The 23,830-nt window shown below is 43.2% G+C and overlaps 1 protein-coding gene across 1 annotated transcript in view; it reads left to right on the top strand.

Moving 5' to 3' along the window:
• Window positions 1-23,830, top strand: part of slc24a3 (solute carrier family 24 member 3) — an 80,215-nt gene that overhangs the window by 21,775 nt on the left and 34,610 nt on the right. The window contains exon 2 of the mRNA XM_037465571.2: window positions 4,307-4,429. Within this exon, the coding sequence (XP_037321468.2) occupies window positions 4,307-4,429 (123 nt within the window). The remainder of the gene's footprint in view (window positions 1-4,306; window positions 4,430-23,830) is intronic.

The following is a 23,830-nucleotide window of genomic DNA, read 5'->3' as shown; positions in this document are numbered from 1 at the left end:
ATCTCCCAGTCTTGAATGAAGTGAACTGTCACGCTCATGTAGGGCTCACACGTCTTGCTCGACCACATATCGCTGGTCAATGCAAAATGGGGCGCGCAGTTTCACACACTGTTCGTATAGCAGTTTGTGCCGTTGTTTTAGGGGGGGGGGTGCTAGCGGTCTACGGGGGGGGGGCAGCACACAATGAGCAGCGCCAGCCTCACTGCTCATTTTAATAGATAGGTCACAACTTCACAACAACCGGGAGTTTTTCGCGCGTCATTGACTTAGCAGGCTGTGATTGGTAATCGGGACTGGCGCTGTCCCGACCGGGACAAATCAAAGTTGCCCATAATTCGGGATGTCCCGGGTAATACGGGACGGTTGGCAACCCTACTGTAACCTCTTTATGGCACTCCTACATATAACGTTGTTTTGTTGCTCATCGGATACTTTAAATCCGAACCATCTCCAAATTACTGAGCCACTGCTTTTTTTTTTAACAAACCAATTCCTCCTCCGCACGCTGCGCAGACGTTTCCTCCATGTTTGTTGAAGTGTGTGTCCCTGCCCCTCCCCCCTCTGCGCGTGAAAGAGGATGGGCGGGGCGAGGGCGAGAAGCAGTGCAGAGCGCTCCGGGTCGGCAGCTTGCTTTCAGCGCGCAAATTGAAATATATCGATGTATGCGAAATTGTCTAATTCCATATCCCAATAAAAAAATATATCGATATATTCGTTTATACCGATATATCGCCCAGCCCTATGCTAATGGAACCCCACACACATGCACATGGACTCAGCTGCTTCTTTGATGAAGACAAAGTGTCTTATAAAACATGACAGCCAGGATAACGTTATGGGGCTCTGACGTGTAGACTTTGGCCCACATGGCTTATGACATATGAATGGAGGAACTGGACAAGGATGGCTCGAAGGAAAAGGTATCAAGACATAGATCGGTACTTTTGAGGTTAATTCCAGCTTCCTGGACACACACACACACGCCTCGTTCATGCGGACAGGGACTCCTCCAGGTAATGCACATTTTGGCTGAATGGGGTAGTGCAGTCACAATGAGGTCTCATTGTGGTCCTCTTCTTACATCAGACCATATTACAAAAGGCACAGCAGAGTATAAGTAAAAGTATAAATACTGACAACAAGTTTGAATAACAATTTTATTAAAAAATATTTTTTTTAATAACAAAATAAAATAAAAACAGGACGGTAGATTTCTTGCCCATTCAAGGCCAAGAGAAAAACAACATATGACGACTGATCATCACCAACCATGTCGAAGCAGGAAATAAATAAATAAAAAGCTTTTAGAGAGAAAATGTGAGAAATGCATTTGTAGGCATTGGCCTTATCCTGATCATGTCTTCCATGTGGAACCGCTACAGCTGATCACAGTCGTTGCTCAGCACATCTCATAGCATGTGCTTGCCCTTGTGTGTGTGTGCGTGAGTAATTCACTGTTATGTCATGCACCTCCTCCACCCCAGTTACGTCACATCACCATAGTAACCTCAGCCGGGGCGATGCATTTTGCCTCACTGGACCACCATCCACCTACAAGCAAGGTCTGCCTGTGTTCCCCTAGTGGGAGACTCACTCAGGTGAGTGTGTGATATGTGTGCAGAGCGCACTCACTCAAATCTTTTGGAGGGCGAATGGTTTCAACGGAGTCCCTGTGGTTTTGAAGACAGACCGTTCCCTGTCGGGACGAGCTGCAACAGAGAAAAATATGTTTTAGCCTCCGCAAATAACATCAGTATCAGTTGAAGGGTACAATATATGAAACCTTCATTTTGCTCTATTCACATCCACAAGACTCCATCGTCAATAACAGTCATTTTAGATGCAGAATACGACATCTTCTGGTCAAATCAGATTGTTACTAGTTATTTTAGGTAATACAGTGACTATAAGGATATATGTATATATAAAACATATATATATATATATATAAAAAAGAGATTTTGCAGGTTTTGAAGGTGCCGATGAATGCTGATCGTTTTGGTCACACTTCCCTGTCCAGCTCAACACAACGGTGGTGAATGGAAATGTCCGTGTTAAACTCACAGCAAGGGGGAAAGCCATTTAGAGAAGAGAGAAATGGTGATTTTTTGTTTTTATTTGGCCAATAAAGAAATGTTGTTTCCCCTTGTCTGCACACACAATGAATTTGCTCCACCTCTACCTGCGACTACGCCATCGTTTCGTGCTGTTCAGCAGGACTGAGTTAGAACAGTGCTATTTCAGCAGATAGGATACCTCACATATCAACACATTCTTTTACTTTACTGATGCAGTGTTGCCTAAAGCAGTCTTGTACGAATGGGGTAATTGATTAAACGGCAGCCAAATGAGTACATTGAAATGTGTAGTGATCCATATAAAAGGGGTACAGAGGTTAAAGGTACCTTTTAGTTGACCTCTTGTACCCTTGTAGTGTTTTTTAAGGCGTGGCCAAGTGAAGAATTTGCTGTTATTATTGCGTAGCTTTCCCATTAGTACTCCATATGTATCTTAATTGGAATATGCACATTTTTGGGCCTCAAAATTGCTGTTACCTCAATTTCTTCTAAAAAGGGTTGTCAATATGAGGGTTTCTGCATGACTATGTTGCTAGAGTATATACCCTTGTTCAGTGGTCAGCGTATTACATTCAGTAACTAAGATGGAGGTAGACCTGCTCCTGGGGTAGAGAAACAATGACATGGGAACGACGCAATGTAATGCTGTGAGTGCTGCGTTAGCTTCGGATCCAAAAGTCCCCACTAAGCACCAGAAGCTCCCGCATTCTGTAGAAGAATGAGGTCTGGTGTCTTGGAACACAGTGACGTAGGGCTTCAATTTGCTGTCAGAAAGAGGTCGATCTCTTGTATGTGTACAGGAACACAGATCTTTGTTTTTTACAGGCTACACAGTACACACCATTCCACTGATCCAACATTTGGCTGTTACACAAAAACATATGCCAAGATGAGCAGGCAAAACCAGGGAGGAAGCAAATGGAATGTGATGGAAGCGAGTCAGATCGAGAAAGATATTGCATAGAGCCACGCACCAATCAGGGATTATCTCAAATCAGAGAGATAAGATGTGGATTGTTCAGCCACTGTCAATCAAATTGGATCGATCCACACCCACACATCCCAGACGAAGCAGATAAGCTGCGTCTGTCTTCACAGTTACAAATATTTTATACTGTAGATACATGTGAAAAGTAAAGCAGAAGTATCAAAAATTGTTTATACATACAAGTCAAAATGAGTGTATGTGTATGTGCATGCGTGTGTGCATGTGTGTGTGTCTGCCAATAAGTGCAAGGTACAACCTTATTCCCTGGATGGAAAACAACCAGGCCACAAGCTCATGGCTCCTAGGACACACTGCTGTATATGTTCTGTTAAAATGGATGGGCACTACAGGGATACTTTCTCTGTTTGAACAGGGCATGCACACATTCAGGGCTTTTTGATGAAATTGAGGCTTGAAATCATGATTCAATTAAATTATTTAATTTTTTGTTATTTGTTTTTTGTTTTTTTATTCATGACAAAAAAGCAATTCCAAAGAATTTATTGACATGCAAATAACCTTTCCAGTAGTTTATATTTAACATGTATGCCAGCACATATGGATCATATCAGAGCCATTATACAGCAGCTACAGCCATCACTGCACAGCATCCTCTTCATCCTCTTCTCCCATCCGCCCGTCACAAGGCTGCTGGAGAAACCTGGCAAAATATCTTGTGTTTCTGCGTTTTAGTATAGTCAAGCTCAGCGCTATTTATAGACGCCTCAGTGCGTGGAGGAAGTGAGGAGATGGGTCGGAGGTGGGGGCTGCTTCAGGTCACCGTGACCCAGATGACTGAGCTGGAATGATCAGCCTGGCGGCGCTCAACGTGCCTCCCCGCTAATGCTCCCACTGGGAGCGCGGCGTCTCCTCTGCCTTTTGTTCTGAAGGGGGTATTCAGGAATGTCGATTCCTGTGGAACTAAAGAGCTCTTGCGTCACAGCCATCAGTCCGTTTGTGCATGAGGAACATGCGTCTTTGTAAGCCGTTACCTAACGTTTATGTGCAAAAGTAACAAATATGTGGGATCTCTAAAACTGTTACATAAAACAAATTTCTGGAATGTGACGTGATGCGTTCAGGAACTTTCCCCAAGACAACTTCCCCCCAGGATAGAGCGGCCTGCCACTAATGGTTTGTCTGGCTGGTTTGTTTGCCGTCCTTTTGTTAAATCCATTCCAACCATTCATCCGTCTCTTTCTCTCTCCTTTTCTTTTTTTACCCCCTTGGACTCTTTTAGGATATACAATTTCAAGCTCCGTGGGTGAGCAAGGGGAGAGGTGGGAAAGCCGTCACCTCCTGCAGGAGGTCTACGACAACGAGTCGAATCCCTACGAGCCCACAAAGAACTGCACTGAACCAGGTAGGACAGTCCGCCTTCCTTCTCTCATTCCATTGGCCGTGAAAAGGTCAGGCGTTAAAGTCCTATCTATGGGATTAGATCACCATCAAAATAGCAATTTCTACATCCACTGTTCTCTTTTCCCCATGAGAAGAATGGCAAAAGGTCTTGTTGAGTTGAGGGAATGGGGTCTTAAAGAAAACAAAGCATTATTAAGACATTGACTGACAAAGTTGATAGAGGGTTATTTGGTCAGAATCCTAGAAAAGGAAAATCCAAAAAACGTGAAACCCTGCACCCACTGAGGCTCCTCTGTCAGGAGAGCTGGTTACAGAGAAGGGGAGTCCAGAGGTAGAAATCCTTCAGAGCGTGCATGCATCCCTGCATGTCTGCTCCACTCTTCCTCTGAGTGTTTGTTTTCTCTGTGGGCTGGTCGGTGTGTGCGTGTGTTTTTTCCATGTGGAATCCTGGGGCTTTACAAGGCTGACGTCCTGCCAAGCATTCTCTTGATCTCATTGTAAACACACCGCCTCCGTCTAATGCCTGCACACACACACATGCACAGAGAACACGTGCGCTCCTACCGCCTGCAGCGATCGGATCCCGCAGTCTGAATGAATATGACTTTATATCTAAACGCGCATAGTTTATTGTCTGTTTCTGTTTAATTACAGTTTGTCTGCTGAAACACTAATTATCTTTATGGGATTATTCCTGCTTTCTTGCACAGAAAGGGGGGGCTCCACATTGCGGTCCTTACGCCTCCCTCTCTTTTTCTCTCTCAGTCACAGAGCATTCTTGTCGTGCACAAAGCAAAGGATACTGCACAGAGTGTGGGCACGCCAAGCGTCTCTCTTCACTCTGCTGCTGATGCGCTAACACGTGCGAGCTTGTGTGCAAACTTTCTGCCAGATTAGAGCCGGAGCAAATGGCAGCGTGGAGATTAGCACCGGAGGGGCGGCGCCGCGTGTCGCAGGTGGAGGAGGTTCCTCCACTGTAAGAGAGAAAGGAGGATAAGGGACAGGGGTCAAAATTTGGAGAGGTTCTATTTTTAGTTTTTGCTTTGTTCACTTCACAGCCCCAAAATACAGCATTGCTCCTTCTGCTGCCAGCTCGATCCAGCTGGGCTAATTGAGACATCTGCGCAAAGTCTTTTATTTTTTATTTTTCTATTTCCCAAGTGGCCCGGTGGTTGGGGACCCCTGGTTTAAGGGACACACTTGGCACGCAAGGTACACACGAGAGAACCTTGGTTTAGAAAAAATTAGATTTGGGCCAAATATGACATTAAAATGTTTTCACAGCTACTTCAATAAATATTAGAGATGAATGGATTGCTGCTGTTACGAACCCCATCGCCAGCAACTGAAAACCTGAGACGCCACATAACCTCAATAACAGATACTCTTCGTAGCCATGATTACTGGCAGCGGAAGGCAGCGTGGGTCTGCCTCAATTCCATTAGAAAGATTGTGTCTTACTTAAGCAATAAGCTTATTTAAGACCTTATTGCTTTTATAATAGTCATTTATAAAATGATAAATAGTAGGTAAATCAGCACAAAATAGTTGTAGCCACTCATTAGAGGAGCATTGGGTCCCGCACCATCTCATTCACATTGCTCATGACGTCCACCTTAATTGTCTGGTTGTGGTTACCCCCCGTGACTCGCTCTCAACCAATCAGAACGCTCTTTTTTTATCTACCCGTATTATAATGAGTATTCTCTGCTGGTAATTTGTATTTGGTATTTTCATTGTCAATTAATCTGCCGCTTTATTGATGTGTGAGTGGCAATAGACACGTGTTTTTGTTTTTGTTTCATCATAATGAAGTAAATGTTAAATGTTTACTGCAAAAGGGCTTCAGAAGAACAGTTACATTGGTATCTGGATCGATTTTGAATTGTTACCAGGCTGCTAGCACTAGCAATGGTGCTAACACCGCTAAAATCTCATGCTAGCAATAAAAGGCCACACGTTTGTGTTTGTTTCTGGCTCCATGGAACAGACTCGTTTTCTTGCATTGACCTAATTTCAAATGTGCAGGGATGAATCTTAGAATACAGCAGCACACATTTTAGTACAATACCACTGTATATTAGAAGTGGACATAGGTGACATCCCCCATTGGTTTGTCAAACAGACCTCAGAGGTGCTTGCCGTGTTTGATTGACAGGTGAGACACAGTAACAAACATCAGCACTCGATGATTATGTAACAGTTTAGTTATATGAGACGAGGCGCTCCTTTGCATTCCTACGGCGACGCTCGCTATGTGCTGTAATACAGCGGATCATTTGCACTTAACACGGACACACACCGTCTTTTCCTCACTCCATCCTTCACTAAGGTGGCACATCGACATGTACACACGTTCAGGAGCGGGAAGCGCGTGGGATTAGAGATAATCATGTTTACACTTCTCTCCCGTCTCTGCTCATGCAGCGCAAACTACAACCTCAGCCTCGTCACAAACGCTGTATGCGTTTGTGTGTGTGTGTGTGGCAGCAATGAGTTAATTCAAGACTGGTAATTCAATCTCGCTACATCATGAACAGCAGCACGGAGAGGTTTGGAAGTTGGCAGTGATGGAGGTGCAGCACCTGATGGGTTATACTTTAGGTCCCATTTCTCATGTCGATTAACCATAAACAAACCAATATGTTAGAGCCTCCATCATTTCCAAGGTTACGCTCTTTTTGCTCTCTGTTTCTCTTCCCTGTGCTCTCTCTAAGAGAAAGGTTTGTCTGTGATGCGTCATCTTTGGAGACACTTCCGTGTTCATCGGATTAAAAATGTTTCAATTTTTTTATGTGCCAAAATTGGCTCACAAGCAAATTTTCATCTATCCTCCCTGGGCCTCTCATTACAATACATGATATAAAACACGCTCAGCTTTAAGCCTTCACTCAAGCTCTGGTTTCAAAGGAAGGTAACTGCTGCTCCCTCTTTATTCAATAGAAGTAGAATTCACGCTCCCTTGATGATGAACCCTTCCCAATTTGAATACACAAATTCCAGAAAGGCAAGGACTTTGCCTAAGTCCACTGCAGCAACATCATAACGCCTCCAAATATTTTATTGAGCTATGGATGAAAATATAGATATAAAATGGTTTTATTGTGCCCACAAATAAAGCACATTAATGTCATTTGATTGTTATGATCCCATGAACATCTGCAGACTGAAACAACATTCTTTGGCCCCCCATTACTGCTACGATCTTTAAAAAGTTCAATGTTGCCTGCTGCAGCCCTCTCAAGTCAAATGCTCTGTCAATTCTTTCCAGAACACATGAGAAATTGCTGGCCAAACTCTCAGCGAAGCCCGATGGACAACATGTGTACTGCAGCCTTTCCTAACACAGCTAATTACCTACTGCTCAGAGTGGTTTCCATCACTGCACCAGTCTAGTTGACTCACACAAACAACAACAAGGATTCAAGGGTCAACAACACCAGGGACAGACCACAAAATGGGGCAGCTATAGATGTAATATGTTTATATCTCAACGTCCCATTGCATCCCAAAATATCAAGAAAAGTCCACCCAAACCTCTTAATTAGACGGAACTCAACTAAATACAATGTTTTGCCTGGGTTTACCGCTTTGGGGGGCAGAGGGGGCGTGTGTGTCGACCTGCTGTAAGGGTTACGGTTATTTCTTGGGGAGGCGATTTAATGTTAGATAATGAAATACTATAAACTGTTTACTCTTACTTCAAAAGCAAATTTTCTAGCACTCAGTTACCAAGGGTCAGAAGACTAGAAAAGCGCTGTACAAGTCCATTTACCATCTTCATTCACATTTTATACGTTTCCTTTGGATCAAGGTGGCTATAAATAAACGGTGGAAAGACAAATTCAAACTGTTGTCCTTCAATTGTTTTCCGTTGGAGCTAATTGCACAATATTCATGATATAAGTATTTGGTATTTCATTATACGGCACTTTCTTTTAGCGCCAACAGCAGCTACCTTGCAGAAGTAAAGACAAAGTATTCAGACACCACTGCCGTCCCTGGTCCAAGGCAAGCTGGGGGGTCCCCATGGGGGGCCATGACCTGCCCCCTGAACACATTGTGTGTCGGAGGGCAGCTTCACCTAGGGAACGGAGCTGAGGAGACGATTACGTGAGCGTGTTTATTTGTACCTCCATGTGTGCCTGTGTTGGACTCTTTGAAGGCTCACTAGGACTGAACAGGACTGCTGGCCAGCTGGGACCGAGTGTGTGTGCTAGGGTTGTCAAGATACCAAAATTGTGACTTCGATACTATACCTGCCAAAATATTACGATACCCGATACTTTCGATTCGATACCACAAATAAGATACTCATTCATATTAGTATTAACCCACAGCAAGATATTAATGAAAACGACCTGGTGAAATCATCATTGAAGCATTGATTATACACAGCTATGTAGGCCTATTGTCCGTATCTATATGACTATATAGTTATTTCTATATATATGAATTACATAATTTTACAGATGTGTTTGAGGTGGAAAAAAAACGAAAGCTATGTGGATTGGGTACATTCAAGATACACACATAATTAAAGTGCAATTTCTCCCCTTTATTGAAAACAACAATGAAAATTGCATCTAGTGTGTATTATTTGTTACAATTCTGTGTGAATTCTGACCTCGTGATCACATGATCACATCACCCACATGAGTGAAATTGTAGGTTATTTTGTCTGTATATTTCTGCTGGACTATTCAGTAACTTATTTGCTGTCTTGTGTTGCACTTGCTTGATGTTTGACTGTTAGTAAAGTTGTTCTCAAGCCAACAAACACAGCTACAGGCTGCCATCTCTCCGGTTTCCCCAGGTGACACACACACTCACGCCACACACACTCACGCCACACACACTCACGCCACACATCCAATGTCTCACGCAAAAACAATCCGCGCTAGTTCATCTCCAACGTTGATGTGCTGGTTTGTCATAAACAGCGGATTTCAACAGGTTTCACTAAGTTTAGCTGCTAGCAAGACACCTTGTAGTGCCTTCCAATCAGGTCACTTCGGACGCCTCAGGGGTTTCAATAGGCTTGTTCATTTATTCCAGTGTTTCTTTCACGTATAATAACAAAAATAAACTGTCACTAAACTTATAAATAAACCAACAAATTAACAAGCAAAAACTAACAACAACAATTGAAAAACCATATGCCTGCTGGCGTCCACGTCTTCCCAACACTCAACACCGAAGCAAAAAAGACAACTTCCAGGATCGTTTGTCTTCCTGTCCACTAATTGCCACAGGTGTGCAACTTCGACCAGCAGGCGTCACCCAATTAACTTTGCTTCAAAAATGGCTCCTACACACCGGCCCTCTTATTGCTACCGGCTAAATAGGTACAATAACAAAGAAACAAAACAAAATATGGAGCCATTTCACAATATACAGTACACAGTAAAGATATAAATCTGTCGAATCATCAATGATCACGATTGGTCACTCATACAAACATGAATACGTTGGTTTCATTTGAAACACGTCAAGTTTTTTTTTTTTCTTCCAGTTCATTTGTGACCATATTCTTTTCAATTCAAATTAAAGTCCATCAATGAAATAGTAATGCAATCAATGCTCTTTTTTCAGAGTCCTTCTTCAGTGTATAACGCAAATAGTCCATTATGCCACAAAGGCGTTGTGCGTTCAAAGGTCCATGTTAGTGTGCATTGGTATATTTATGTACGCATGTGTGCAGGTTGCAAGAGATTCCTTGCTTGAATTGTCCATAGTCCATTGTGCGTGTGTAAAGATCAGTATACATGTCAATTCCTACAAGGTGGAGTAAACATTACACATACATTGGACATTCATACCCACATGTGATTTTCCAACAATAAGCAAACCTTTGTTATCGGTCTGTCTATAACGCTAGTCTTTGTTTTTAAAGTCAAGCTACGAACGATCCCCTTTGAATCTTTCTTTGTGTCAATAACTCTCCCCAACATCCAAGATCCCCTAGGGGCAGTAGGATCTGCAATTAACACGATGTCGCCATTTGCATAGTTTCTTTTCTCTTTAAACCATTTTTGTCTTTCTTGTAGGTTTGGAATATACTCTCTAACCCATCTTTTCCAAAACATATCAGCTAAGTACTGTACTTGCTTCCATCTGCGTCTACTATACACATCTGCTTTCTGAAATAAGCCAGGGGGTAATGTGGGTTGTCCTTTGAGAAGTAAGAGGTGGTTGGGTGTTAAAGGTTCGAGGTCATTTGGACTATCTGAGTTTGAGGTAAGTGGGCGACTATTCATTATGGCTTCTACCTCACAGATGAAAGTGTGAAGGGATTCGTCGTCTACTATTTGATCCTTTGTTAGTGATAGAAGTATTAGTTTGACCTGTTTTATTAACCTCTCCCATACTCCTCCAAAGTGTGAAGCGGCAGGTGGATTACAAATCCATTCTATGCCATTTTGTTGCAGAGCAACTTGAAGTTTGTTGCTTTGGTTCCATTCCTTTATGGCATTTTTTAGTTCACGATCAGCTGAAGTCAGGTTAGTTCCATTGTCAGATCTTATTTGGCGTACTTGCCCTCGTCTGCTTATAAATCTGCGGATTGCGTTGATACATGAATCTGTGTCAAGTGAATTGGCTATTTCCAAATGTATTGCTCGAGTTGTGAAACACGTAAAAATGACACCATATCTTTTCACTTCACTGCGTCCTCTTTTCACTATGATTGGACCAAAGAAGTCTGCTCCAACAAAGGTGAATGGTGGTAAATCTGGTGTTATTCTTTCTTTTGGCAAATCTGCCATTTTTTGTTCTCCCAAAATTTGAATGTAGGCGTCTACAGAACACACACTCAGATCGTATCCTTCTAGCAAGGGAAGTTGCTGCTGGAATCCAGTACTGCTGTCGCAGTTTGGCCAACATATGGTTCCTTCCACAGTGGCCTAGTTGTTCGTGAACGTGTTTTAACACCAGCTTGGACACATGATGGTGTTTTGGAAGAATTGTAGGATGTTTTCGATCCTCGGGCATAGCCATTCGGCTTAATCTTCCTCCTGTACGAAGTAATCCGTCTTGCAGAATAGGATCCAGTTTACGAATGTGGCTCTGATGACTGACATGAGCGTTTTCCCTTTGCAAGGTTTTGATTTCTCCTGGAAATGCCTCCATTTGTGTAAAGTGTACGATTGCCTTTTCTGCCCTTTTGACGTCTTCTAAAGTAATCTGCTGCACATTCATGCGTTTTTTGACTGTTTGCATTTTACTTTCCATCAGACGTTGTTTCTCTGCATCTAAGGTCTTAATACTCATGTTGGTAAGTATTTCCTTTCTTTTCAGACTTAATTGCAAGAGAACGTCTTTTAACTTAAGTAGCCATGCTACTGCTCTGGTTAGGTTGTTCCACTTTGAGTGATAATGTATGAATGTGTGAGTAGGATTTTTTTCTTCTTTTACAATCAAGTTCATGGTGAGAACATCTTTCTTCACTTCCGCGTCATCATCATCATCTTCATGTGTTTGTATGGCAATGTCAGAATTTGTCCATTCAGATTCCTGACGTTTGAGAAATTCTGGACCATTCAGCCACACCTTTGAATTCAGAAGAGCACTGGCTTTGAGACCACGGGATGCACAATCTGCAGGATTTTGTTTAGTGTTTATGTATCTCCATTGTTTTACTTTGCTCATTTCCCTGATTGTGTTCACTCTATTAGCCACGAATGTTTTAAATCTTTTGTTCTCATTCTGAATGTACTTCAGTGTTGATGTACTATCCGTCCAAAACATGGAGTTCTCAAGAGCAAGTTGTAACTCTGCTTTGATCAGTTTATCCATTTGTACTGCTAGTGCTGCTGCAGTAAGTTCCATTCTTGGCATTGTAGTTTGTTTTAGTGGCGCAACGCGTGATTTCCCCATTATAAAGGAGGTGTGCACTTCATGCTCTGAATTTGTGAGACGGAGATACGTGACACAGCCGTAACCACTTTCAGACGCATCACTAAAGTGATGTAGTTGTGCAGATGTTATCGGATCAAAGCCTTTTGGCTTGAAACATCTGTTGACACGGAGCTCTCCAATGCAACTTAGGCCTGCCATCCATTCATGCCACAGCTGTATGTAGTGGCTTGGTACAGTTTTGTCCCAGGCGTAATTCAGTTTGCAGAGATCCTGCAGAATGTTCTTAGCAGTAAGGACGAATGGAGAGATGAAGCCGAGAGGGTCGTATACTGAGGATACGATGGACAGTATTCCCCTTCGAGTACATGGCTGTTGTTTCGGGCTCACTGCGAAGGTGAGTTTGTCACTTTCTATGTGCCATTGTATACCAAGAGTCCTTTCTGTAGGAAGATCACTGGATTCCAAGTTAAGGTCTTTGACTTCTTTTGATCTGGCTGCTTGTGGGATGGACGTTAGGACTGTTCTGCTGTTACTTATCCATTTGTGCAAATGAAAGCCTCCCATTGAGCAAGCTCTTTCAAGCTCTTTGCACAACTTCGCAGCATCGGCTTCAGTAGCCACAGCTTTCAAGCAATCATCTACGTAGAAATGTTGCTTAATTGTTTCCACTGTTTCGGGCAAAAAGAGATCTTTGAAATCTTCGGCAGTTTGTCTGAGGGCGAAACTTGCACAACTTGGTGAAGACGTTGCCCCGAATAAGTGCACTGTCATTCTGTGTTCTTTGAGTGGTTGACCTGTATCACCATTTGGCCACCATAAAAAGCGCAAAAAGTCCACATGCTTCTCCATAATTCTCACCTGGTGGAACATGCTTTCCACGTCTGCCATAAGAGCGATTGGCTCCTGGCGAAAGCGCAACAAGACGCCTACCAAGTTACTGGTGAGATTTGGACCTTGCATCAATTTGCTATTCAAGGATACCCCCTGGAAGGATGCGGAGCAATCGAATACAACTCTCAGGGAGCCCTTCTTCGGATGGTGCACTCCATGATGTGGAATATACCACACCTTTCCACTTTGTGTTTCCAGTTCATCAGATGGCACGACTTCTGCGTGGCCCTTCTCAAGCATTCCTTCTAGAAATGCAGTGTATTCTCTGTGAAATTGTTCATTCTTTTCGAATTTTCTTTTCAGAGACATGATACGTTGCTGTGCCTGTTGGTAGTTGTTTGGCATCATTACATCATTTTCTTTAAAGGGTAACGGTAAGTAATAATGACCATTTCTTAGTTCTTTTGAACTTTCCATTATAGACATGAACTGTTTGTCTTCGACTGACATCTCTGATTTCTCCTCAGCTGCCAGTTCTGGAAAATCTTGATGATACTGTTTAATCAACAAGTCATTCAAATCTGCTACCGATATGCGATTAACTACAGTACACGAGTGACTTCCTTGTGTTTGACATGTTGTTTCTTGCATGAGCCCATTGACGACCCATCCTAAAGGAGTTTTAACAGCATATGGCCCATTACCTCTACTGTTTATTACTTTCCAAGGCTCCATAAGCTTTGCAGCATTTGTGCCTATTAACAACTCAATGTCAGCATCCAATTGTGGAACCTTCACCTCATGTAAGTATTTCCATTTGTCTATTGATTCTTGTATTGGTATGTGTTGTTTTGAAACTGGTAATTTTGTTTGAGTATAGACTTCTGGGAGTTTGTGATACAGTAGGCCTTCCATACTGCTGACTTCAAGACCAGAGACTACACTGCTGTGGACATTTTTCTCCTGCCCCATTGTGCACAAGAGAATTGTGGTGTTTTTACCAGTGATGTTTAACTTTCTTTTCAATGAGTCTGTACAAAATGTAGCTGAGCTACCAGGATCTAAAAATGCATGGGTATTTATGACTTTATCTGAATTTGCTACCTTTACTTTCACTGGCACGATTGCAAGTGTGCATTGTTTTGATTGACTGACCCCCATTAGGTCATCGTCTTCTAACGAAACCATAGCACTACTCAGTGGTTTGTTTCCAGTTATCACACCTTCATTTCTAATTCCATCCTTTTCCCTGCCAGTGTGAATGTGGAGGATGGTTGGATGAGACAGAGAACATGTTTCGCATTTCATTCTGTTTTTGCAGGTTTTGCTAACGTGCCCCATGGTTAAACATCCAAAACAGATCCCGTTTAATTTCAGGAATTCTATTTTCTCGCTGTTTGGTTTAGACTTAAACTTTTCACAATTTTCAAATGTGTGATCTCTTTTACAATATAAGCAAAGCCTTTCAAGTGCACGCTTACTTGTATTCAGTTTGGGTCCACATTGTGACTCGTTCCTTTTTAGTTCAGGTGCTTGAGCAACTGTAGTGGCAAAGCTGGTCCTCCCACCAAGTTTGGTGAATGGGTTTTGTGGTTTAGGTCTTGATGTTACTTTACTCTCTGTCGAGTTGTGTATGTCGCCGAAAATTGGATCAAGCATTGCTCTGGACTGTCTTTCAATGAAGCCTACCAAGTCCTTGAACGTTGCTCTGTTCTGGTTATCTTGCATGCTACACACATTTGCTCGCCATCTATCTCGTAGCCTAAATGGAAGTTTAGACACGATGAGTCTTAAGTTGGTGAAACTTTCAAGCTCTTTTAGGCCATCAATATCTTGCATTGTATTGTGGCAGCTTTGTAAAAAGAGAGCATATGATCGCAACCCATTGCCATCCTCTGGTCTGATGGTTGGCCAGTTCACAACTTTACTAATGTAAGCAGATGCTATTTTATAGCTGTTTCCAAAATTGTATTCTAGCTGCCTTTTAGCTTCTTTATACGCAATGGAGGAATCCATATGCATAAAGCTACTGATGAGGTTTCTGGGTTGGTCTCTTGTATACTGTTGTAAGTAGTATAGTCTGTCATCCATATTAGTTGTTTTATTCTCAATACATTGCTCGAATGCTTTAATGAACGTCCTGTAATGAAGAGCATCACCGTTAAATATGGGAATTTCTCTATCTGGCAAAAGAGAGTGTTTGCTGTTTCACTAACATTTCAGTTATTTCTGTTTGTCTCTTTAATACATCAGTGACGTTTGTATCATTATGATCCCAGTGAATTCCGCTTCCTATCGGTGCTGAGGCGCTCTGATTGGCATTTTGTTGTGCACCTACAGTTTGAGGGGCTAATCTCTCTCTCTGGGATCTCATTGGTCTTTGTACTGTTGCAGGGGTATCATCTTCCGTTGGTGTAACGTATCGGTATACGCCCGACACTGAACGTTGTTTTTCCGCTTCTCTGAATACTTTAACTCTTGCCTCTGCAGCAGCAAGTTCGGAATCCATGACCATTTTTTCTTTTCGTGCCTTTAATTTTGCAATGATATTTGCTTCTTCAATATCAAGATCAAATTTGTTATCCAAAGCCTGCGCCTTTGCTCTAATTGCCGCACATTCAGCTTCGGCCTTTAGATGAGACGTAGATTCTCGTGACGCGCAACTGAGAGCGCTTGTTGCTTTGCGGCTATGCGTGTCACTGTGCGCTACCTGAGATGCGCTATCTTGTGGCTTAACAGCCCCTATATCCTCCTGCTCTTCTTCTTCCTCATTAACTTGATCAACCTCGAGCCAATTCATGACATCTTTTAAGAAGCCTTTGTGAAGGTGATATTTGGGTTGGTACCAGTCTAAGTTATCAGCCTCCCTTTCGTATTCGTCTTTTGTCAATTTTTGTACGGCTGCTTGTAAACTAATAAACTCAGAGAAAAATCCTTCAAACAAATTAACTTGTTTCCTAACAGTTTCTTTGTCCTGTCCAGCTTCAATTAAACTATGGATTTCGTTTCGTTTGCGTGTTAAAACACCAAGCTTCCCCCTACGTGTTGCTATTATTTTAAACAGTTCCTTTTCTTCATTCCAATCCAGCTCTTCAGGCTCTTCGTCAGCCATTTTTCAAAGATTAACTCAAGAGTTCATCACACACGAAATAAATAGCATTTCAAAGTCAACGTTCAGTTTGTAGTGTAGGCTAAACACGGCAGCTCACGTTCAAAGTCATTATATGAGCGCGGCGGCTCGCTTCAATTCAGCGTTTTACTCACAAACGTCCAAGGAAATAATGGTTGAATCCTCACGTATTTCCAGCGGGAACGTATATAATCCACAAACTTTAAGGAATGCAGCTCCCAATCTTCCAAGTATCCTCAGGGTATGGCTGTAAATCCAACTTTCCAAACTCAGGTGACATCCGTATATTCCAATGTAGCAGGTTTCATTTTCCAGTTGCAGAAGGTTTTTCAACTTATGCAGTGCCTTCCAATCAGGTCACTTCGGACGCCTCAGGGGTTTCAATAGGCTTGTTCATTTATTCCAGTGTTTCTTTCACGTATAATAACAAAAATAAACTGTCACTAAACTTATAAATAAACCAACAAATTAACAAGCAAAAACTAACAACAACAATTGAAAAACCATATGCCTGCTGGCGTCCACGTCTTCCCACCACTCAACACCGAAGCAAAAAAGACAACTTCCAGGATCGTTTGTCTTCCTGTCCACTAATTGCCACAGGTGTGCAACTTCGACCAGCAGGCGTCACCCAATTAACTTTGCTTCAAAAATGGCTCCTACACACCTCGTTAGCGATGTTAGCAGCTGGTTATAACAAAGACATTGCTGCTGGTATTAACAGAGATGGGGACTCGAGTTTGAGACTCGGACTCGAGGGCGACTTAAGTCGCACACACAATGACTTCAGACTTGACTTGAGACTCGCCCTCGAAAGACTTCAGACTCGACTCGGACTCGAGCTTTGGGACTCGTGGACAATGTTTAATTTTAGGAAACATCTGAATGAGCTCGCTATACCCCTCCCTCCGTTACCTGCCCACGTAACACGTAGCAACATATATTGCTGGCTGCGCACGCGCGGACAACAATTTGATGTCAAAAATGTCGAATGCACCGGCCGCTGCTGTGCCATTCGTCGGTCCGACCGACGGTTCGCTGACGTCGGGACGTATGCACTCCAGTGGTGGACCGTTTACCCTGCAATCTCCTTAAACTGTCTCTGCTCTGCTCACTGAAGCAAAACAATACGTGAACAACAAACATCAGAGCCAAGAGCAGCGAGTGTAGTCAACTACTGCTGCTAACACATCCCGTCAGACCAGGATTATTTATTTATATCTGTTAATGAACTTTTCTCCTCTTGTTACCCTGGTAACCGCAGTCATTACAGACGGTTGCGTCGATTCTTACTGTGAAAATCTACGTACTTACGGATTAGCGGCTACTCTTCGTATTTTCATTTTATGGGAAAAACCACAAAACAAATTAACGGAGTAAAAAGTTGTTGGTATGGTTTTTTACGGTAAAAGGGACGATGATAAGAGATGAGGACTCGAGTTTGAGACTCAAGTGCGACTTAAGTCGCACACACAGTGACTTCAGACATGACTTGAGACTCGCCCTCGAAAGACTTCAGACTCGACTCGGACTCGAGCTCAGAGACTTGTAAGCATCTCTGGGTATTAAGTGCTCTACCTCCAACGGGGGGGTGGACGCTACGTGCAGCATTCAGCGTCATAGATGCGCCATTTACCGTCAGTGAGGTTGGAGATGAACCAGCGTGGATTGTTTTTTTAGCGTGAGACATTGGATGTGCGGCGTGAGCGTGTGAAAACAAAGCAAAGGCATGTGTGTCACACGGGGAAACCGGAGAGTTGGCAGCCTGTAGCTGTGTTTGTTGGCTTGACAACAACTTTCCTAACAGTCAAACCTCAGAAAGTGCCACTATTATCTCTCTCTCTCTCTCTCTGGTACGTTGATGCTAGTCTAACTGACTCTCCCTATATATGTATACAGGCCTCCTTTTAGCTTCTCCTTTCCCTCTGTTAAATTGTAATTCATCTACATGGATATATAAATATAGATGCATCACTACTTCTTAAAAGCAGACTGAAACAGTGAATGTATTACTGATATGTATGACATATCAGCTCCCACAGATCTGCAGCCAGTACAAGCAAACTCTGTGGGCAAAGCAGTAAAATAACAAGTCACTGGTGGCTGTCGCTGTATGTTGGTGTGAGTGTTTGAGGTAAACTGTCATTTTGCAGCTCAGGCAAATCTACAAATTCTTCCCACTGGTGGGAATGGACCCTCTTTCACCTGCGGCCATAGTAACCAGTGAACTGTATGACCTTGCCAGTATACCTCATGTGCAGTGTGGTGTCTGTTCTTTTAGAAAAAAGGAAGAAGTAGTAAAAAGGGAACACACATCGACCGAGCTCCAATGCAAATTTCAATGCTGCAGCTTCTAGTGGGGTCTCTCTCTCTCTGGCACAGTGCCAGCTGTTGGCGTACTGCAGGCGTGCAGGGGTACTTGGCGATCGCTCGTGCCGCTACGCATTGCTCAAGCGCCACTGGAGATGTTTACATTTCAAAACTCTCCCGGTGGAGACGAAAGAGACGGAGCTCACTGAACCAAAGTCAGATGGTTCAGTCTGTGAGAGACAGAGGACAAGGACACTGGAATATAGGGTAGTTATGTCTTTGGGATTTTATTCAGATCTCCTGGCCTGCTGCAGGAAAATTAGCTATTTAGACAATGCTTTACATATGAGTGTTATCTCCAGGCGGCAGCCTCCAGTTACAGAGGTTTCTTTAAACTTCCATTTCCCTACCAACCAATTGGTGGCAAAATACATTAGTGATTGTATGGAAGTCTATGTGACTTTATTGTAAATATGAGTATAACGCATGGGTGTGAGGGGCTCAAGTGCGCTCCGGTGGAATGGCCCGATGAGGTCCATCCCGATGCGTTCAAACGGAACCTCCACCAATGGTAGAGGACGTAACGGCGCCCTCGGGATGGCCAGGTGATTAACCAACTGACACTCCGGACAGGACGCACACCAGCGGCGCGCGTGCCTGGCCAATAAAATCGGGTCATTATCCGGTCTAGTGTTTTCTTGTACCCCATGTGACCCGCCATCGGGTTACAGTGAGCCTTTTTTTTCGGCACCAGCAACTGGGTGTTTTCCTGTCCCGTCCGAGTGTCACGACTCACTCGATATAGTCTACCCCTAATCAATGAAAAGTGCGGATATGACCGGGCTGCGTCAGGGCGCACCCCTCCCCGTCTGCAGCGTCGGATGACCTCGCGTCACCGCTGAGCACAGCACACATACCGCATGTCCCTGTCGGCCATGAACGCACCCCGGCAGTCCGCCCTATTAGCTTGTTAAACCCCGGCCAATCTGTACCCCAAATTACGGGGTGCATCAGGCGGGAGCTAACCACAACCTTCACGTTATGCTTTTTTCCCATACACCTAAGTTCCACGGACACTATGGGATACTCAACGTCCCCATGCACACGCCTTATCCTCACCCGCGATGCCTCCACCAATGCCCCGGGCCGAACCAGGCTGATTGATTGGCTGGGCCGGTATTTCTTCGGCTCTCGTCGTCTGCCATCGTCCGTCCCCCGCCGAGTTGGGCGCCACGCGTGGGTGTGAGGGGCTCCGGAAGAAGGCAGTGGAAAGTACAGTTGGAATATATTTTATTGTTCTTAGGAAGCTTGTGCTCCACTTGTGAGGCGTCCCACTCGCTCATTGCACCCCGCTCGCCGCCTCCCTGGGTCTTATATGGGGACACAATTAATGATTTATTTCCCCCCAGCTGAGGCTCATTTACTCCACCTGGCCCCGTTCCCGGAACCACTCCCCCTCTCTTCCCCCCTGCAGCCGAAACCACGTCTGCCACCACAATGACTTTATAGTGTCAAACTATGGTCCATTCCGAGTGAACATTAAGCAAAGTATACTTTCTGGCGGTGTGTGCTGCTACCGGAGGAGTACACGGCGTCTACACGTAGGCTTGGGTATCGAGTATCGATTGGAATCGGGAGCTTTGCGATTTACCCGGTATTGTTCAAAAGTTTAAAATCCGATTCCTAGTTTCGATTCTCAGTCCACCGGCGCCGACCGGAAAAAAGAAACCGCTGAACACCAACGAAGAAGCGTCCACCAGAAGTGTTGGCATAACAGAGCGATCAAACATGGATAGCGTGCATTGGCGGTCCAAAGTGTGGTTACACTTTTCGAAACAAACCGAAAACTCGGCAAAATGCAACATTTGCAGCAAAATTGTTTCATGCATAAGAGGGTGCACGTCAAATATGTTTAAGCACCCCTGAGGTCATGGAGTAGAAGTAAATGTGTGGCCCGTGTTTGACACGTTGCGCCGACCGTCCTCCGCTGCCTCTTCCTCTGGCTCCAAGGGTTAGCCCATCAGTGGGAGCGAGGTAACGTTTAAGTACCTGCAGTATCATACACTCATGTGTAAATGTGTTTTTGTGAGGTTTCACAGGAATCGAGAATCGCTGGGAACCGGAATCGAAACAAGGAATCGGACCCAACCCTATCTACACGTCACTCCTTTTCAGTCCAAATATGGTCATTTACACTCCATTCTGTGATGGGATGCCACTAGAAGAATTGCATTGTTTATTTTTCAGCCATAGCTACACACACACAAAAACTGCAATACAGGGTCATCAGTGAAGAGAGCAATGGTGGAGAGAAAAGGCGCTGGAGATCAGTCAGAGTTTAGTTATGCAACACACACACACACCTACTCATGTGCACATGCAGACCCATGCCGGGTCTACAGAATGATGTCATGATTCCCAGCAGAGCCTGTATTTAAAGCATGTGTGCGACAAATAGCTGATTTATAACACCGTCATAGTCACAACTGATGGACCTGAAGAGTTTACGGTAAATGGACTTGTACAGCGCTTTTCTAGTCTTCTGACCAATCAAAGCGCTTTGACACTACATGACATCACTCACCCATTCATACACTGATGACAGAAGCTACCATAAACAGTGGCACCTGCCCATCAGTAACTGTAGTCGGAGGTACAGGAGCAATGTTGGCCAAGGACACATCGCGATGCACATGCGGGTTAGCCGGGCCTGGAATCGAACAGCCACCCTCTGATTGGAGGACGACAGCGCTCCCCATTCACCCACAGTATGGAAAACATATTTCATTTTTCATCAATTGATTTTGGTAAATGCAGAATCACATCCTGAATCCGTTCGCATCCGCCTCATGCTTAAAACCAAGGTTAGTAAAACAGGATGTCGTGTTCATGAGCAACACTTCTGTCACTCTGCCTCCTCCTCCTACCTGGGATTGATTACGTGTGCAGTAACATCTTGTGAACACTGTGTACGCCTACATCCCAAATGTCGTATCATCACCGTACCTCGCTTCTGCATCGCACCACTGCACGTTTTGCACTGGCTCTCTGTGTCTCTCACAGTCATGTCCTGTCTCTTGGGCTGTGAGCAACAGAAGGAGGCCAGGCTCAGCTGAACTGCAGTGCCTTATTATCAGCACTTCAGTGAGATGAAATTACTCCGGATTACACAATGCAGCGTTTCCTGAATACCTCGAGCTCCCCCAGTCACAATGCCGGTCATTGGCTGATTTTGCCTTTATAACAACAATTATTTTGTAAACCCAAAAAAACGAGGCATCATCGTTTTGGAGAGTCGAAGGAACACTACAAAACGTGTTACGCAACCAGGCTTAAGGGTTATATTATTTTTTGTTTTTATTATGATATTAAGACATCAATAAAATACTGTAACAAAGTAAAAGCATTCACTGGCAAAACAAGATCAGATCAAACTAGGAAAAAGCCTTTCCTGCTGAAAATGCGTTGGAATGCTAAAAGCTGAAATTAATTTCACAAAGTTGCTGAAAATACAGAATTGAGAAAAGCTGAAATTACCTTGAAAGAATTGCAAAGAAACAGAAATGGGAGAAGTCATTCATATAAATGAATGACTTTCAAATAACTGAAATAATACAGGTTGAGAATTAAAAAGTATATTTTTGTAGTAATATAAGTAGTAGTACTAGTTATAGTTGTAATTGTGGTACTAGTGGTAGTAGCAGTAGAAGTACTAAGTGTAATAGTATTTGAAAGAGCAGTTAGTATTTTAACAAAACGACTTTATTCTGTGCTTCAAGGTTAAGGTACAAATAATCATTGAGGCCTTTATTTTGAAATAATGGAATTGGGTGATGGACGTGGTTGGGAGCATGTTTTCAGAAGTTATTAATTGATAGGCCTCAAACATTACACTATCCTCCATGGGGGGTTGATGTACTGGTAATATTAGCAATAGTAGTAAAACTCATTTTAGTATTAATACAAGTTGAAATACTAGAAGTACTACTAGAAGTACTAGCAATATTAGTAGTGGTTGTAGTACTATTTGAAAGAGCAATAAGTATTCAACGAAACAGCTTTATGGTTAAATTACAGATAATCATTGCAGCTTTTATTTTGAAATGATGGTATTGGGTGAGGGAGGTGGGGGAATTGAGAGACAGAGTATTTATTATTCAAACTAAGAAGTTTAAATGGTGTCTCTAGCTGAAAAAGTTGAAAGTTGAAGAAGTTTTGAGAGGATTTGAAAATGAATTCCATTGGAAACCATGTTAAAAAAGTTGATGATTTTAATTAATATAAATTCAATTATAAGAGCTAGAAAGCTGAAAAGTCATAGCACCCCACTCCTGAATGAGCTAGCAATAAAATACTGTAACAAAGTAAAAGCATTCACTGGCAAAACAAGATCAGATCAAACTAGGAAAAAGCCTTTCCTGCTGAAAATGCTAAATGCAGAACTGCATTCCAACAATAATAAGATGAATAAATATTCGAAGAACAAAACTTGAAATGCATCAATGCATTCCAACAATGATAAGAAACACAATTGTAAAGTGAGGGCACTATATCACATCCACATTTATGATGTGATAGAGAGCAGCTCATACAGACAAGTAGTGAGAGACACAGAGTGACACAGAGCCCCTGCCACTAGACTGCTCAGCTCCGACCTGTGCAGGAATCAGAGACGGACTGAGGGGGGCGCTAGGAGCTGGATCATCCCACTTTCCATCCAGAGCGAGCTGGCCTGAGACCATTTCTTTCAGACTTTGCACATTCAGACTTAAGCTCCGAAGTGAGAGATGCTGTGTGCCGGTACCTTGGATGAAGTTGGTGAAAATACCCGAACAGGATTTACCTGGGATATTCAGGTTCCCCTGGATGAAATTATCTTTGACTTGTTGCACAAAAGCAGGTTAAATTAAACAAAGCCAAATAACCATGCCGATTTATTCTTTGAAGTTAGCCTGCTCCAGACCAGGTTAACTGGCAGACTAAGATTAATCCTACAGTCTCATATGTTGAATCAGCTGCCACTTTGATCCCAAACAAACGTGTTTAACAGATGAGGGCGAGATATAAATTGCAATTCACCTGTGTCTCTTCCTGCACCATGATGCCCATTTCTGAACGTCACGATACTATCCACAGAGTAGTCCTTTTTACTTAGGACCAAAAACACAAGCGTCAAAAGGATTGTCTTCATTCTCATTCTTCTCTTGGTCTTTGTTCGCATTGAATGCCTCACAACATCTTTCCTTTACAAGCATTCCACCTACGCAAGTG

This window comes from Pungitius pungitius, chromosome 13 (assembly GCF_949316345.1).
Source record: "Pungitius pungitius chromosome 13, fPunPun2.1, whole genome shotgun sequence".
NCBI lineage: Eukaryota > Metazoa > Chordata > Actinopteri > Perciformes > Gasterosteidae > Pungitius > Pungitius pungitius.
Note: the sequence above shows the minus strand (reverse complement) of the source record. Positions and strands in the feature narration are given on the sequence as shown.